We start from the raw sequence: 19,282 nt of genomic DNA on the forward strand, positions 1-19,282 counted from the left end.
ATAGACAAATGAATTTGATTTGCTAATGTAATCAAACTAATAAGAAAAACAGCAATGGGCTGCTGAGTACAAATCTCACGACTTCAATATTTGTGTTTTTTCTCACTTTTACATCCATCTACAGGACAACTTTCATTACTTTTTTTTAGAAATTAGAATCAAAATTATTAAAATTAAGTTTAATGAGAGGTTGTAATGCGAGGATGGTCAGAAACAAAAAACACATTTCCATCAGACAGCACTTTTAAATTAGTGTAATTCTTTAAGTATTTCATTCACGTTTCAGCGTTGAAATTCGTAAAAGTAATCTGACGTGATCATATTTTATTTATGCGTGCCACTCCACTTCCATTTTTTACATTTTTTTTATTTTGATACAGGGTGACAGCAACAGCAAGCAAGATGTGTGAAGCAAGTTGTGTGTGTCCGTATGATGTGTCAGGTTGCTCCACTCTCAAGGCATAAGGTGAGTGTCACCACCAAGGTGTGACCTGATAGAGGTAATACCAGTGTGTGTGTGTGTGTGTGTGTGTATATTTGTGTTGAGTGTGTGTGTTAAACAACGTGTGTTTTCAAAGCAGGCACCTAAAGCCGTGTGTGTTTGAGTGTCATCGCAGGCACATCGTCATGGAAACACTGTCAACATGCTGATGACAAAACAAACACAGGAGATCGGACAGACAGGAGAGTCAACACAGACTGAACGTGCCCTTAGAGACTGAATATGTAGGTGCATTTGTGCGTGATGACTTCTTTCACAAAACCAGCATCACAACACACACAAAGAAAAGGATTTTATAGCTTTATGTCTCTCTTTTCTAAATCTTACTGCAGATATTCAAAAGACCCAATCCCATAGGAGACCTGTAGTGACTACATCAGCATATTATACTATATTCATGCCTGTGCACTTATCCACAGAATCACTCTTTGTTGTGTTTAACAACATGTGGGTTCTTTTTTGTAAAATAAACTCATATTGCAGTGTTTGAGGGCTAAATTCTAGGTTAAATTTAGAAAACACTTTGTTGATTTTTATCCTAATAACATTCTTCCTTGTTTCCTAGATAAAAACAGATTAATTTTATCGCTAATTAAAACGAATGGATTTGTCTCACCTTATTAAAACCCAAAGCACTAGACTGACACAAACACAGGGACAGAAAGTGAACACAAGAAGTAAAGTAGATAATACAGAAGAAAAGCAATGCACGGAAAAAAGAAATGTTTTCCCTCCTCTGTTTTCTCATATTGATGACATGCTTCCAATGCCCACAGGCTTAATCCAATAGAGACAGCCCAACTTAATCCAAACATTAAGCTCAAATATCAAATATTCTTCTCCTAATTTGATTTCATCAATATTTGTTTTCATCTGCAAACAGGGGTATGTTTGTTTGTATGGGCTGCAAGAGGAAACCATGGTGGTGGTGGTGCGCTGGAAAATAAGATGTCTCTTATGCATGAATGTGGACAATGAAACAGACAAATGCACAAACACACACACACACACACACACACACACACACACACACACACACACACACACACACACACACACACACACACACACACACACACTCAAACGGAAGCAAACACATATATTGAAACTAAGAAATCAGCCTCTAAATGTGTTATGTAGCTCAGGGAAGAGCAGAAATGGAAATCAAACACGCCCAACAGAGCCCAGAGATAACAACCACTGGAAACACACGCATGAAAAATATGTACTGGAGAGCACAAAAGAAGAAATGGACCAAAGCAATGAACTAAATCAAATTCTAATTCTAAATATAAATCAGATCCTAATAAAGTCATATTTTATGAGTTGAGTCTTATTAGAATATGGAAAAAGACTGAGTGCTTTCTTATCTTACAAAAGCTACCTTGTGTATTTATAATAATTTTTTAGCATGGGAACAAAATATATTGCTTAAACATAAATTTCACTTTAAACATTCAATTTAATTACTTCCTACTTGCCCTACAGTATATGCTCCTGGCTACATAACTACATTTAGTCAACCTGCAGCAATTTTAATTCACACTTTTATGTGATTGTTTTCAGAAAATGGATGCAAATATCCCTGGAAATTCTTTAAATCTTTTGCCATGAAATTAAACGTGTTCACCTTTGCATATTATGCTTATAAAGAGTTTTTAAATAAAAATCATTCACATTAAATGCTTTCATGTCCATACACTGCACTGAATGTGTGTCTTGGTGAATGCACTGTATGTTTGGGTGTTGTGTATTAAGATGGCACCAAGCATGCTGCGACTGTCAAGGTGAGCTAGCCTTACCCGACAGAATGGGGGCAAATCTGCTGGTGTGTTTGTATTCGTGTCCAAGTGTATTTCCGTGTATTTTTTCATGAGTTTATGTGTACAAGTCTACCTCGACCATGCGTTTTACTGCAGATGGTAATGGCATTGGGAGGGAGAGACGGACTGAAAGATGAAGTGGAAGTACTGTTTCAGAAGTTTCATGCCAATAAAGATCATTGATTTAACAATTGGAAATGAAAAAAAAATGTGTGTGTTTGTGTGAGTGGTGGCGGAGAGATGTTTCTCCTTTGATTTACCACTCTCTGACCCAAAGCCCAACAAGCTCTTTGCTGATTGATGACAGCACCAGACTTAATGAGGAGAGCCATAGAGTGACATCACCACCAGTCTGGGCCTTTACACTTTTACATTCCTCTATCAGACACACACACGCACGCACACACACACGCACACATGCACACACACTGCTGTTCTGCATCTCTTTGAGCTCGTTGTGAAGTATTATAATGTGTGTCAGTGTTAATTTAGAGAGCTCCACTTTCAAAGTCAAAGATGTGTGTATCCATGTGTATATGTGTGCATGAGTGTGTGTGTGTGTGTGTGCGCGCATGCATGTAGAGGTTCCCCTTGGCTGCTGAGACTCAACATTTGATTTGCTAAAAGGAGCAAGACACTTCTATTAATCAATATTTGCTGACTGACTGGGTGTCTTTCTGGCTGATTGACTGGCTGTGTAGTTACTTGACTGACTGATTGGCTAACTAACTGACTGACTGTCTGGCAGTCTGCTCGACTGGCTGGCTAAATCTCTAAGTGAAAACCATTTATAACGTGACCTAAAGAGAAAGCACACAGCAGAACAACAGCAGAGGTAAAGATTTGGGAGGGCTTTGCTTATTAGGTGCTTCACTGAGTTTGCTGTTATGTCCCAATGAAGGCATATTTCAATGATCGAATCGATGAGCAATCGATCATACTGTTTCATGATCTAATGCCTTATCTGTAGAGACATGTCGACAGACAGAACCTATGAAAAAAAACGATGGCTGGCTGGTCTGATGAGAAAAGAGGAGAGGTGGGAGGCGTGGGTGGGAAAAAGGGGTTGAGAGATGAGGTTGACTTGATAATGAAGAGGTTAAGGATACCATGGAGAGAGAGGGTGGGAGGTCAGGTCAGAGAGAGGGAGAAAAGGAGGGAGAGCCAGAAAGAGACAGAAGTAGAGAGCGAGAAAAAGAGAGGTCACAAGAGAGGTTGAAGAGGTGGGGGATATTTAGCCATCGGGTCAGAATAGCATTGTGTTAAAGGCTCTTTGGGAGTATCTACTTTATACTGCAGTAATGTATGTGACCTCCCTGCTTTTTATTCTCCTCCCTCTTACACTTTCCTTCCCTTCATTCCACCTTGTATGTTTGATTTTAAACCTCTTCAGTTTTCCATTCTCCTTTGTCCTATTCCCCACGCTCATGTTTCATCACACATAGATTAAGGGATATAATATTAGAGGAATTTGCCAGAATACACGCTGAAGAAGGGCGTCTTGCCCGAAACATCCGTGTGGCAAGAATAAACAGTTTGATGGGAGTGCTGTTTTTCTTTTGTATATATTATTAGAGATAATTTGAACACAACTGTCAATGTTAAATAAAACAGTAGAACATAACTATAAAATAGTAAAGTAAAAGAAAAAAAAAAATTGTTAAGAACACAACATTTATTTCTTTATTTTTGAAAATACAGTCTACAAATACAGCATTACTCTTGTGCAGAATGAAAAAAAGCAGAGCTCATGGTGCTAACTGTGAAAGGGTGTGGAATGAGCTCTGTCAATATGTACTATACTCATACCATAACATCCAGAAAAAAGAAAAAGAGAATGGGACCGATTATTGAGCCTTGAGGAATACCACAGGTAACATTTAATAACAGTGAAGTTTCCAGTTGTATTAGTTGTGGTTTCCTGCTGGCTAGTGAGGAACTCTGAGCATGTCTTATTATACTCTCTGAACCAAAGTCATTATAAAATAAAGGTTTCCTACATCATAATGACTTTAATTTTTAGACAATGATTACTCTTCGGCGGTGAGTCTCTTGGAGAATTGGCCATCTTGAAAGACCTTTAAAGTTAATTGAGGAAGATGGCTGTTCAAAGCAAGGCTAGAACAAAACTGTAGAAACACTTTTTCAGCATGTTTACCATCTTCATCCCACGACAAAGGCAGAGGAGAAGCAACATCGTCTTGGTGGCAGCATGTGTCAGAGTTTATGGAATTGTGCTAACATTCACCGTCATTGACATGACACAGAGGCTACCAATCATCCAGACAAAGACCTCAATCATGTTTCAGCAACACCATGGGGTATTTCAACACCCATCCTCATCCCTAAATCCAAACAAGGAGTTAGAGGAATAAAGAAATTATAAAGACACAGACCAATAAATGACTGAATGAGACAGAAAGATAGGATTTCTGTCCTCGTCTACTGTCCCATCATCACCACCACCACCCAAACCTCTTCTCCCATATCTCCATAAGGCCGATTAAATGAATAGACCGACAGCAACCCCCCTCCACCTCCCTTCCCCTATTTTTACAGCTCAATCATACTGCAGACACATAGACTGCTTATCCTGAGTGTCAAAATTGAAAGGGGAACGAAAGGAAGAGAGGGAGAAAGACTGTAAGAAAAGAAAGAGCAAGTAAGAGGAGATAGGGAAGCAAGAGAATAGTGGAAGGGCAGTGGGGGGCGGCCCGAGAGCAATTTCTCTCTTGAATAAAGAAAGAATGGGGGAGGGGGTTGTAAAAAACCACTAATGGCAAGGCCCCTGGTTCTGGTAAAATAGACTGTGTTATAGGTTCTGGCTCTCGTTCGTTGATTCATTCATTTGTTCGTTCCTTGCTCTTTCGTCAAGTCAAGTGCTCGCCTGTCTGTCTTTCCCTTTTGTGTCCACGAGTCTAGATAAGAGCTGCTGGCATGACTGCCTAGTAGTCATTTAGTTATTATAGAGAGAGAGAGAGTAAGAGTAAGAGAGAGAGAGAGACAGAGAGAGGATGAGGGAGTGAGAGAACAGAAAAGAGGATGAAAAGACTAATTCTACAGACAGATAAATGGCTCATTTTGAATGGCCTTTCTTTCTTTTAATTCACTCTCTCATTCGCTCCTGTTTAAATATTTGCTGTTCTCCTCTTACCTGACTGCTCCTCGTTCCTCCTTCAACACACACACACACACACACACACTTGACGATGACATGCAGTCTAATATGCCACTCGAGTTGTCTCTTTGAGAGCTATTAAAATGAGATCTTCTCTTCACTAATCCATATTATTGGACGCCAAAGCCTTTCGTGGCCTTTGAATAACAACTCCTACGATATTTCCACATACCCACAATTTGAGTGTGACAGTATTCGGCTTGTATAATTTAAACTCTTAGTGTGCAAACTTGTGTGTATGTCTGGGGCCACTCGCCTACGCGATGGCCACAGTTTGAATCAGCAAAAGACTTCTAATATTTGCTTATTTTTATGTGTGTGTGTGCATTTGATCTCTCTTTGACACACACGTGAATGTGTGAGTTGCACGTGCGTGATAGTGTCCCATTCCTTGTGGGAAACTAGAGACACACACAGTGTCTAAAACCTCATTTTGCTCTCCTAATGACATATCAAATGTTTGCATATAGGCCATATCAGTATGGAAATGAGCGTGCACACACACATACACACGGAGCTTTAGAATAAAAGAACCAATCAAAGAGATACGGGTGTGTGTTGTCACAAGTCTCTAAGGTTGGGCAAGTCTGTGTGTCAAACACAACTAGCAACACACACAGAGAAACACACACACACACACACACAGGCACAGACACACACACCCGTACCCTAGCCTTGTTATCCGGGGGCCTGTCTTGCAGGCAGCCTCTCTAACACTGAGTGATGTTTAAATTAGTTTACAATTTAGCCTCCTCGCTATCCGCAGACGGCTCTTAACTCAGTGTGTGTATGTGATGTGTTTTTGTGTGTGTGTTTGCGCGTGTGTGAGCGTAACAAATTGTTGCCAGTACGGCAGACATCTAATGACTTCAAATTAGCTGCCTGGCGCTCGCCTTGACACGTTGTTACCACTGTTAGCAGCCTGTGCGTGCGTGTACGTGCGTATGTGTGTGTGAGTGTGTGTGTGTGTATGCAGCGCTGCGTAGCCATATCATGAAGCATAAATTGGCTTCACCTCTCTTCTCTCTACCTCTGTCTTTTTTCCTCTTTGTTTCTCTGTCTCTCTCCATCAATTTGATTAAAAAAATTACTGTACCATGGCGAGCAAAGACGTGTGCTTGTGTGTGTGTTAACATGTACACTCGCACAGTGTCTCACACACACACACACACACACACACACACACACACACACACACACACACACTTGACAAGATGTGGAACAAGACGGCTCCAAAAAGGTTAACGGATCTATTCTTTTCTATTCTAATCAGGACTTAAGTCATTGTGGACTCAAACTGTTTTGTTTGCCTTTATGTGTGTGTGTCTGTGCGTGTGTGTATGTTTGCGTAAGAGTCTGATAAAGAATGTTGAGAAGGCGTATTTCTTTTTGACAATCCTCTGCACCCTGAGTGAACAGTAGATCACTTTCTGTGTGTACATGTATGTGTGTGAGTGTGTGTGTGTGTGTGAGAGAGAGCGAGTATTAGATCAGTGTTCAGTGTTGTAAACAATGAGGATTTCATAAAGTGTCCACGCCACACACACCAAACACGCACACACACACTTGGAAGATGAAGAGTTCTATCTCTCTCTGTGAGCAGTGGATTGCCTTTCTCGTTCATCTAATCACGCCATCTTCTCTCCTCCGCCAAGCAATCGTTGCGCTTCGCTCCCTTCACACAAAAAGCTGCACACACACTCGCACGCACACACACACACGCACTCAGCTCAGGACATAACCTGGCTAACTCAGTCCATTCACTTGTAAAAGTAGTGAGCAGAGAAAACGGCAGGCCCAGTGCAAAACAAAACATTAAATATACATCATGTGTATGTTAGTGTGTATGTTTGTGTATGCCTGTGAGTTATTTTTGTGTATGTATGTTATATACAGTATGGGTGCATCCCAGAGGTATGGAGAGAGAGACAGAGAGGGTAGCAGAGAGAGATAAATGGATTAAAAGAGTAAAACGCGGGACGGGGAGATTAGAGGAATGGAGATAGTATTGGATTGAGGCTATATGTTGTTTTGAAAGAGAAAAAATAAATATGAAGAGAGCTATACTTGGTATATGGATCAATATATATGTCTGCTTACTGTCCATATAGCAGCACATAGATCAATACACTAACAAGAAGCAATGTATATTCCCATCTCTCCTCCTCTCCCCTCATCTCTGTTTTTCTCTCTGTTGTTTCCACATGTATTGATAAGATATAATATATATCATTTGGAAACCCTGTTATCCAACGGCATTTACTTTATTGTTATAGATTTATGCAGCGTGACTGAATGGTATTTATGCTTCTAATCTGGTGTTTCCCCTCATACTCTTACAACCGCCTATACTGTTTGAGCAGTGGCAGCAGGGGGTAATTCTATTCTCTTCTATTCTATTCTCTTCTCTTCTATTCTATTCTATAACCATATTTCCAGTCGACAATGGGACTAATCTTTGTGCTAATCTGTGTTAATCTGAGACACTGCTCTTCCCTCCTCACTGCTGTCACAGTAGGCTCCCTCACTAAACCAGATTATAGCTTTCATCTCTTCCTCTCCTACATCTCGATCCTCGTCTTCATGTTCATTTTAGCATTCATTCCTCATTATCAATCTTACTCCCTCCTCACTTTGTTTTTTTCTTATTTATTCATTTTTGGCCCATTTCTGTGTCTGCCATTATTTCAATTTTCTTATCATGTTGTCCAAAACCAATTCTGAACAGATTAAACGAGTTAGTTTAAGCAGATTAGACTAGATTCCTCCATTTTACTGATAAACCTGTATAGGGACACTGATGCGCTAGAGGCTAAAACAGACATCATGTTCAACTGTATACAAAACCCTCCAAAACAAACCAAACCAGAGACGAAAAAAAAATCTTACTCTTTACATTATGCAATAGTCTAACAGAACCTGGTTAGGTAGAGCTTTTAATTCATATTATTCTTTTTTTTAATTCTTTTTTGTTATTTTTGTGGCTGTGACTGTTAATGCCCATACACACTGTGCACCAGTAGAGTAAAGCTGTGGTTTCAAAGGACTTTGTCATATATATGGTACAGTCACTGCAGGTGCACTCAGAAGGTCCAAGGTGAAGGGATTGGACTGTTTGGTTCATAGTTTACGTAATAATTTCTGTGTGTATGTTTGTGTGGGAAGGTGAGAGAACCCATGAGGGCATTTGGTTGGTCAGTTGGAGAAGTCAAAAGTTCAAATTGTCTGAGTGCACGGATTAGGGTGATTAGGGTGAAAGGTCAGACTTAAGCACCTGGTATACTTGTATGTATGTAAGTCTGCTTGAACTGCATCTGGAGCAGCTGATTCTGACCATGTACTCTCTCTGCCAATTCACACAGCATGTGTGTATGTGTGTCTATCCTGTACACACGTGTGTGTGTATGTGTATGAAATCTCCTATACCCTGGAATTGGAAAAAAAAAAAAATGTATGGATGTACATATGTGTGTGTTTGAGAGTCACAACATGGAGTCAGCTTAGGTTCAGCGTGAAAGTCAGAGTTCAGCAGTTTTATATTTTTCCTACCTGGGATATGTTTGGCCCAGCCGATGTTCACAACCAGCTCTCTGTCCGCCAGGTCACACAGCGTAGTCAGGGCCTTGATGTCACTGTCTGGTACTGTTGGGTCAGGCATGGCATAAATCTTCTCTGGCTCGGCCACCAGCAGGTGAGAGACGATTTTGTTATCTGCAAGGCAGCCAAAGGCAACTGACATGACCACCAGACAAGGAGAAAGACACAGAGACAGAGAGATGGTGAATTTTTGCTGTATTAGGCTACAAGCTGTTCCACACCAATCCGGTGCTACAATGTGAAAGGTCATATGCAAAGTCCCTCATAACATGGCTTGATAGATAACACATATGTCTAGAAGTTATTTCCCCAAGTAGCAAAGAAGCAGCTGACATGACCAAAGAAATGTTTTATCAAATCCATACACAATACATTTCAGTATACTCCTATAATCTTAAAATGTAATTAAACCTTTAAAATTCAAACAACACTATTTCTTAAAAAACAAACAAACATGAAAAGTAATGTATGCAAGTGTAAAAGCCGAATTTGATTATCGGAAAAGTGAATTTTTACAGTGTCATATTACTTTATACAGTATATAACATACAGGAGGATAAAATAGTCAGTTTGTTTCATATGACAAACAAAATTAAATAAGAGGGTGCTTGACTACATTGTGATTCCTACATGTCCTGTGGAATTTTTCAACAATCAAGCAGGATAATTGATTTGATTCAACTAATTTGGCAGGACTAAAGATGAAAAAGCACTTGACAAGAGATCAAACATTTTTTGAAACGTTTCCAGTTCAGGAGATGCTTCAACGTGCCTATTAAAGGCGATTGCTGTGTGTGATTCAGGGCTGCCCAAAACGATGTCTTTTGCATCACAGCCTTTAAGAAGCTTCGCTGATACATACAGAAGGGGAAAGATAATACTGAAAGCCAAACAGCTCAGCTGGTAATGGTGACATGTGGTGATGAGATCTCTATGGCCCATTAGTAACAGACTGATACCCTGCTTCCAAATTAATCCACTGACTAATCAAGCATGGGAATAATAACAGAGGATAGAGGAGCAAGAGAGGAGTGAGGGATTGAGTGAAAGAGGGATACAGAGAAATAAGCAAAGAAAAAAAAATGTGAGAAGACAGACAGGTAGAAATAGAGCCGTGGACAGATTGTAAAAGACAGACAGGAAGAGTCGAGAGAGCGACAGCTAGATAGAGATAAACAGCAAGAGGGAGTGAAACAGAGTTGGGGGGGATGAGTTGTGTATTGATTTAACACTCTCCGCCCCCAATTCTGTTACACACACATACAAACACACACTTATATATATATATATATATATATATTCTTCCTATCCTCTTCCCTCTCGCCCCAGCTCCGGGGTCGTTTGAGCCAAACCAATCCCAGTCACACTGCAGTATCTGTGGGTAAATCTTATTTAATGTTTCCCTAATTAGAATCAATGGAAGCCCATTTCCAAACCCTGGGCTATTGTTCTGTTCTCACACAATCAATGGGGACGCTGAGGCTAGGGATTGGGCTACAGATAGATAGGCTGTGTGCGTGTATCTGAGAGAGAGACAGAGGGACAGAAAGATTTTTTGTGTGTATTGACTGTGTGTGAGAGGAAAAGAACAAGAGAGACCTAGGAAGTCTATATCAACACAATATTTTTTGTTTTTCGAATGAAGGTTTGTTTTTAGGTCAGACAGAGATTTTTATTCATACATAAATTATTGAAAAAATACAACTATAAATCATAACACTATGGAATATAGCCTGAATAATAACAGGACTGAAGACTAAAATAAAACTTTACCAGTTTAGGTAAAATTGGTCTACAGCCCATCAGTGAAGATATTCAGTTACCTGGAGCACACATACATGCTGTGTGTATGCAAACACGTGCATTATAGTGTATAAACAGACACACTGTACACACAGTCATATTATCCCATCATTTCAATGATTAGTAGTGCAGAAGTCCTGGTAAGCTGCCGTGCAGCCATTCAGCATATTGGCCTAAAGCAGAATATGCTCCAGCTTTAAGCAAAATGGGCTTTGGGGACCAAGCTGCTAAACACTGCTCAATCTGCACTGCATGTGTGTGTGTGTTGTGTGTGCGAGCAGACGGTTAGCTAAAGAGCTAACTCTAGTTTGATGTGGTTGCCAGATTGGATTTAATCCGGATTAGGGTTTTGGCTGGCCCCCTCCCTTCCTCTCTCTCCCTCCCTCCCCTCCTTTCTCTCGCTCTCTCTCTGAGAAACCCTCTCAGTTAGGTTCAGTCTCTCTCTCTGTCTCCACCTGTCTCTGTCACTCTCACTCACTCCCTCCCTTGTTAATTTTTCAATCATCAGGCTTTGGCGTTGGTTTTGTTCTTTAAAAAACGCAGCCAATCCAGCCGGAGCTAAATGAAAACCTTTATAGTGAAATATTACACATATAAAATGTTATGACCCCAAACTGGTAGCAGTAGAGACAGGGAGATAAACTTGGCCTCAAACAGATGGGCTTCTCACTATCCTGTGTCTATTTATGCATCTGTGTGTGTGTGTGTGTGTGTGTTACAGTGTTTTACTGTCCAACTGTCTCCATTAGGATAGAAACTAATGGAGTGGCAGTTCCTTGTACTTCTGGTCTCCTGCCTTTTACATGAACATTGCCTAAACTTAGTGAGACAATATACTAGATTGAAATTTTTTCTGTATATTTTAGCTGTCCATAAAATGCCCTTCAATCATTGCTCGACCTCAGAGAGAACAAGGATGTTACATGTACTGTTACCAGTCAGAGTTTATGAGTTTGTGTGCGTGTCTGTTCTTACATGGCTTCTTGGGGGGCAGAGCCAGCTGTGGGTTCAGGTATGGACTGTTGTCTGCATCTATCCGGCGTTTATACTTCTGTCTCCCACCACGAACCCTATCCAGACGAACACCTGTAGGAAATGACAGAGGAAGTGTATCAATACACTGTGCACGACACTGGCTTCATGATAAAAACAACGACAGACTTTTTGACTACTTAACAAGAGACAAGAAAAGTAACAAATCTGCTAGTATGCAAGAAATATAGCAAGAGAGAGAAAAGAAGGGAGGGAGGGGGTGAAAAGGAGTGGAGGTCTGGGTGTGAAGTGGTGATAACTGTGCTGTTTCTGCAGTGCGTGCATGTTAGTGTGTCTGTTATGCATACAGGCACTTTTATGCTATTGTCAAGCTTGCTAAACTGGCTTGCCTCTTTTATTCTACAACAAGATTAATTTATAGAGACACCATTTGAGTAAAAGGCCTCTCTCTCTCTCTCTCTCTCTCTCTCTCATGTTGTCTCTCTGGCTTTCTGATTCACTCTTTTCCTGTCTCTTGCCCAATCTCTGTCTCTCTCTCTCTCTCTGTCTCGTTAATTAATTGACACAAAGGAGTCCTAATTTAATTAGGCCTATCTCTCCGGGGATTGGATGTTACCGTGGTTACCACTTAAAGATGGATAAGGAAGACAGAGGTGTCATGTGCCCTGGAGGAGGAGAGGAGAGGAAAGGAGAGGAGGAATCTGAAAGGGAGATCAAATGTTTCAAACTAACACTAGTTTTTGATTGTGGAAGGGATGCAAAATGGTTTTGCAGAATTGCTGCAGAGAGAGATCCAAGCTGTGTCTCTATTACTTCTTTAATTCTCTTTTAATTTTCTTGTACAATAAATGAAATAATATTTAATGCTACTCTTTGTCAACTAGTGTTCAGGTCTACCATATGTTAACCATAACATGTAAATTACAGCTGTTTGAATTGCTCATTTATTGTAATCAGGGTTATCTATCTCAGCAATAAAGCACCTAGCATTCAGAATTAATTCCATATTTCTGGCAGGAGCAACAGTAGTTTCATTGTAAGTCCAAGAGAAATGGGACGTTCACACAACCAGTGAAAGCCACTAACACTCAACAGAAATCAAGAACAACATCTGCAAATAGATGACGTAGGGAAAAAAAGCCATTTAACACAAGTGAGCGAGTGATCTAAGATAGATACTAAAGTTGTTATAGAAGATTTAAAGCTACTGGGATTGGAAATATTTAACTAAGGATGCACATTTTCTGGATGGCCAAGAAGTCACTGAGCAAGTGTGAGACAACTGCAGAGCAATCTCAATGATGTTGGTTAAACAGTCTGCAAAACAAAGTCTTACTTTTGAAATGCTGTTGACAATAAGGTCAGTTACTGACAGCAATTCAAACCTGTTCTAATTATTATACTGTTCTTATATAAAATTAAACCAAAAACAATATTAATGCAATGCCTATATAGTGCTTTAAACTCCAACAGTGCCACTGATTTGAAAGGTTTTCTGAGATGCACATTGCATTTAAAACAGTCCGATTTGATTGAAATGTATAGACAGAGAGAGAATAGCAGTGAGAGAGCAGAAGAGAGAGAGATTTGCTAACACACAGAGATTTAAATCCTTTGAAAAATGTGCTGACCATGACCAAGACAACACACCTTAGAGACTTTAACTTAGAGACTTTCTATTGGCAGAAAAGAAAAAAAAAATGTCAGGGAGCATGTTTGTGCATTAGTCGGCATTTGTTAGTGCATGTGTTCCCCTGTTGTATTTGTGAGTACACATGTTGGTGGCCACTTTTATTCAAAGCATGTGAGTGTACTAATTTTTTCTATGGAAATTTAGTCATTTGGAAACCTCTAACTAGCCCAGACAGCAGCCAAGCCAGTGAACTGAACATGACATGCATCTGTGTGTGTGTGTGTGTGTGTGTGTGTGTGTGTGTGTGTGTGTGTGTACTGTAGACAGGAATAGGTAGACAGAAGGGCTGACAGTCCAGGTACAGTGGGGGGGAGGCAGTGTCAGCAAACGGTCAAGAAACTCTTAACACCAGGGGGTACAAAACCACTCACACACCTACTCTGTGCTTTCTTTCACACACACACACACACACACACAGACACACACACACACACACACACACACACACACACACACACACACACACACACACACACACACACACACACATTCACACAATGTCTATGTTTCTCTAACCCACACCCCCATGTTGTGTTTGGGTAAGCCCCGACAAGCAGCTTGCTCAGTCACTACCTGGGTCAGTGGCTGGTCAGAAAAGGAAAGGGAGAGGGAGAAAAAAGCAGAAAGTATCAGAGATAAAAAAAAGAAAAAAAAAAGAAAAAAAAAAGGTAGAGGGTGGCAGAAAGAAGGGAAAAGGTGGATGCATGGATGGGGAGGACGAGTAAACACTAAATGTCTCTCAGTAATATGGCTACATACTATAATCAAACCACAGATTCAAATTCAATTCAATGACACATTAATGAAAAGTCGATGCTGATGTCAAAAAGCAAACTTCTTTGAATCTGATGTCATACTGTGGTTTCACTTGTCCATCTATTTATGATACACCTCCTTCTAAGTCACCCAATCACATACCTACTTTAAGTCACTGTAATATGCAAGACATGCATGGCACCATCAAATATTCGGCCTGCCTCGACAACCTGGCCGCTCATTTACGAAGGCAGCATGGCATCAAAACAGAATGTTACCAATGGGAGCAGTTACATGATGCAGTGCAAGCATCTACAGCTACTGTCTACCTGGTTAGGGCAGCATTGTGTCTTTACAAAGTACAACATTGAGATTGGTAGATGCTGACAGCCTGCTCAGCTATATTTTTATTTACTCTAAATTCACACACAAATCAATCTGGACTCAGTTTTTCTCACATCACTTTCTATTGCATGCACACTATTCCTATGACACACAAACTCTCACATGCAGACTCTCAATTTTTCTCTTTCTCTTTTTCTTATACCTAAAAGACCCAGCACTGTGCTGAGCTCACTTTATAAAGAGCCCTCTCTAACTACCTCATCTATTTTCCACCAAATTAACTCTCTCTCAGCACTGATTAATGATCAAATCTAAATGAATCAAATTAAAAATTGAAAATTATATTTCCAAAGCCCACAAAAAAGAGACAGGAGGAGGCTAGGGGGGAGAGTGAGAGTGCTCTACCTCCTCTTAACAAATGAGCCTTCAAATCATAAAGAATGGGCGAGAGAGGAGAGGAGGGAAGGAATGAAGAGGGGAGAGGAGAGGAAGAGGGTCAGGGGAGAGGAAATGTAAGGATCAGAAAAAATAAAAAATGGTGGCCAGAACAGAATAATTGAACAGGGAATGGGTAAGAAATGGAATAAAAGTCGGGATAAAAGAAATAAAATTTAGATAAAAAATGATAAAAAAAGCATGAATGGAAGATTATGAAAAAAGAAAGTGGAGAAAAAAAGATCAGAGGCGAGAGGAGCAGAGCATAGGTTGTGAAATATGAAGAGAAGAGGAGGGGTAAGTAATGGATGGGCTAGTAAACAAAAGAAGAAAGGAGAATGAGGAAAAAATGAAATGAGAGAGAAAAGGAGGGATGAAGTGAGGGCTAAAAAAAAGGAAATGAGATAGGAGTAGAATAATGAGAGAAAATGAAAGGTCCGTGAAAGAAAAGAACAGAGAGAAGTCCACAGAGGTTACACGCCTTAATTATATGCTTTAATTATTATGTCAACCAACAGTACACCTCTACTCAGTCCACTGCTTCACTAATACAGAGCAGAGTGTGTGTGAACTGTATTTGATACCATGTAACTAATAATACCTTTTATTTTTTACCTGTTCACCAATTTTGTCATATACTGCACACACACGTACACACACACACAGTGACAGTGATGAAGGTGAATCATTCCTATCGTGGGAATATTGCTGCCTGTCAATAGCAAGATCTGCACTGATCACATCAGCATAGATTTTACACCGCACTGGCGTCACTCTGTGTCAGCGTATGTGTGTGTGTTTGAACAGTTGAGGGATTGCGAGTGAAATGCCTTTGACACCTAAGTGCTTTTGAAGAGAGAAGCGGCAAGCATGGGAAGAAAAAGGCAGAAGAGAGAGGAAAAGAGGGAAAGGAAAAGAGAGAAAAGACAGAAAATGGATTGATTTCAGATGGTCAATGATATGATAAGAGAGTGAGAGAATGAAAGAGGGCGAGAATGGGAGTGAAGGATAGAGTGGCGAGAGGAGTAGGTAGACAAATAAAATGATTGATTTCAGTTGATCACAGCAAAGAGAAAGAGGGATGACAAAAGAGCACAAGAGGAAGAGAGCATTTAAAGAGGCAGAGACGAGGAAACACCAAGAGGGAGAGGAGACGAGAGAGGGAGTTTTATGGTAATTGAAGTTGTAACAGGGTTGAAGTCTCTCTTCCACGTCAGACCAGGTTATCACCTTATGGTTCCTGTGTGTGTGTGTATTTGTGAGTGTGTGTGTTAAACCACAGTGTTGATGTAATAACATAAAAGGTTTTCCTATGTGGGTTTAAGAACTGATGGGCGAGTAGATTGGGTGAGACAACAGACCCATTTAAATCTAGTGTGTGTGTCTGCATGTGAGGAAGAATTAGAAATAACAAGATAAAGAAATATATGTGCATATAGCTACCGGAATATTAGAATACTGATTATTTTGTTAAAAAAAATTGACACAACAGAGCTTAAAGAAGGGAAGAAAAATAAAGAGAGCATGAGAGAGGGGTGGAGGGGAGGTGAAGAGGAGTGAAAGTGTGTGTAGTGTCATGCAGTGACGTTTGTTTAGACCAGAACAGATCAGAACAGCACTGCCTGAGGCAGCGGGCAGGTGGCTGTCACTGGTGTGTGAATATGTGTGTGTATTTGTGTGAATGTGGGCATGTGTGTGAGACCGTGTGAGGTCCCTATATAAATGTTGCCTTTTCCACATTAATGGCCCTTTTTGTTTTATTTTTATGAAATACACCGACACATTTATACAACGACGGTACATAAAACATTTCTGAGATGAGGTTATTTTACACTCAATGCTTCACTTTATATTCTTATTACTTTATGTTTATACTACACATATGTAAGTCGAAATTCCAGCTTCTTAAATGTGAAATTATTTTGGTAGTTTTACTTGGTATGTGGACAAAACAAGACATTTGAGGGGTGTAATCTTGAGCTTTAGGAAACACTGATGACATTTTTAACATGTTATAGACCAAACAACTAATTGATTAATCAAGAAAATAATAAACAGATTCATTGACAATGAAAATCACTGTCAGTTGCAGCTCTATTATTCTCAAACAGTCTTCCTACCACATCTTGTGTCCTCTCAAGAAAAAGAGTGGACCACTTAGGCAGATCTCTCACAGTATTCCCATTATCACTCCTTTTTAGCTGAGATGCAACCAGATGCCACTCACACACACAAACACTCACACACAGTCGCTCAGGACAGACGCTACAGGGCCAGATTTAGCTACAAGTTTCCCATGGGGGGGAACACCAGACGCCACCAGTTGTCTGGCGCTTCCCTCCTCTGTTTCCTCGTCCTCTCCTCTTGTCCCTCTCCCCTCCTCTACTTTCATTCTTTCCTCCTTTCTTCTTGTTATCCCATCTTTTGTCCCAAAAACGATGTTTTCCTGGTCATTTCATCATCTCTCTTTTTAATCACTGACATCTTTCATGAAATGTTTCCTTTATGAGAGACAAATTGTCTTTGTGGGTTTTGCGCGACTGCATGTGTGTGCAGCAATGAGATTGGATAGCAGCAGTCAGGATTGTTGAGCTATGAAGAGAGTTGTGACGCACACTACCAGCTGTATGTGCACACCAAACACACACATGAGCATCAACGCTCACACAGACTGGGGCCTTCCACCCGATCTCACTCATTAGGTCTTAGAGGCCGCGGGAGCACGGCCAAAGTTGGCACGAGCTGTTAGTGTGTGTGTGTGTTTGTGTGTGTGTATGTGTGCATGTATGGGGCAGAGTGCCAAGGTTTATATTTGCAGTCCGTGGACTCGTCTCTCTAGTAGTCTACCATCTGAATCCAGCTGGCCGTTAACAGCAATACAGAGATGGAGGCTTTGGTTTGTGGATTCAACACATTCTGTCTGTTTAACCATGATTCATCAGACGTGCCATCATCAAAGCTGTCATGTTGTAAGGGAGCAAATCTGTCAATAAGACCATATGTACAATATACATGCATACTGAATATTGCTGGCTCCTGGGCTGTGTGCCTCTGCCAAGCCTTTCATGTTCAAATGTCTGATCTGTGTTTTGTATTCTGTTCATGACAATTCTACGCATTAGTGCTGAATTTGAATGCATTACGTCTGTCTTGCTCTGCCACACATAAATACAATTGAATTAAAATGTACTTTTTCTGGATAGCACTTGTTAGAAAATGGTCTAAACCTTCGCTTGTTTCTTTATTTTCCATAAAATCTTTTACTTGCAACAATACCCCTGTTCTTTCACTCCCCTCTCTCTATGCAGATTCAAGACCCGCCCCTTTGACCTTTCGGTCTTCAGCTGACGCATCATTATGACCTCATTAAAAATGGACAGACAGCCATTGCCAGAGGGAAAGTTCTCATAATATAGTCAGGCCTTTTAATTGCCTCGCTCCAGAAATTAGCTGCTACATATTGGTGGGTGGGTGCCCCATGTTCATTCATTCCTTCAGTTTACCCCCTGCTCGTTTACTTCTTTCCTCTTTTCCTCTCTGGGTGAGAAACATTCAATATTCCACAAAGACAGGGCTGTGTGTGTGTATTTACATTATCAGGTGTGTGGTTAAGAGAACATGCAAAGAAAAGGCTCCACTCCGAGTTGGTTTACTGACCCTCTGGCCTCTTGTCCTCCACTCTCTCTCTCTCTTTCTCACACACACACTTTTCCTTGCTGCCTCACTTGCTCTTCATCTCACCCTGTCTGTCTCCCAGGGCGACAAAGCTAATTTGAGGCAGATCTTGCCCTAAGGGGTAAACTATAGCATCTACACTCACACACACACTCACACTCACATAGATACACAAACACACACACAGCACCTCCACCCCACTCCCACTCCACCCTTACCAATTTATCTTCACCTTTCTCCCGTGAGCTAGCCCCTGACAACCAGAGTTAGCTCTGATGCTAACTGATCTAGCCACTTACCGTTATCATCTATGCAATTCTGCTGCAACGATGCTTCCACCCAGAAGGGCGGCATGAAACACAGCAGACAATGTTCTTAAATGTTGTTGTGGGCAAAGGACTGTTGGTTGAGAGTGATAAAATGTTTAATCAGGTAGTAGAAAAATGGCATTCTAAACAAAAGAAAATAATCCTAAGGTTCAT

The 19,282-nt window shown here is 40.6% G+C and overlaps 1 protein-coding gene across 14 annotated transcripts in view; it reads right to left on the minus strand.

Annotated features, from left to right (window-relative positions):
- Nucleotides 1-19,282, minus strand: part of esrrga (estrogen-related receptor gamma a) — a 123,333-nt gene that overhangs the window by 23,271 nt on the left and 80,780 nt on the right. For 12 of the 14 annotated variants that reach the window (XM_084354280.1, XM_084354279.1, XM_084354285.1 and 9 more), the window contains 2 exons: nt 11,879-11,989; nt 9,053-9,235 (listed from right to left, as the gene is read on the minus strand). In XM_084354280.1, the coding sequence (XP_084210406.1) occupies nt 9,053-9,235; nt 11,879-11,989 (294 nt within the window). The remainder of the gene's footprint in view (nt 1-9,052; nt 9,236-11,878; nt 11,990-19,282) is intronic. The other 2 variants (XM_084354283.1, XM_084354282.1) reach the window with 1 other exon arrangement.

Source organism: Pagrus pagrus (assembly GCF_965226575.1).
Source record: "Pagrus pagrus genome assembly, chromosome: 1".
Lineage (NCBI taxonomy): Eukaryota > Metazoa > Chordata > Actinopteri > Spariformes > Sparidae > Pagrus > Pagrus pagrus.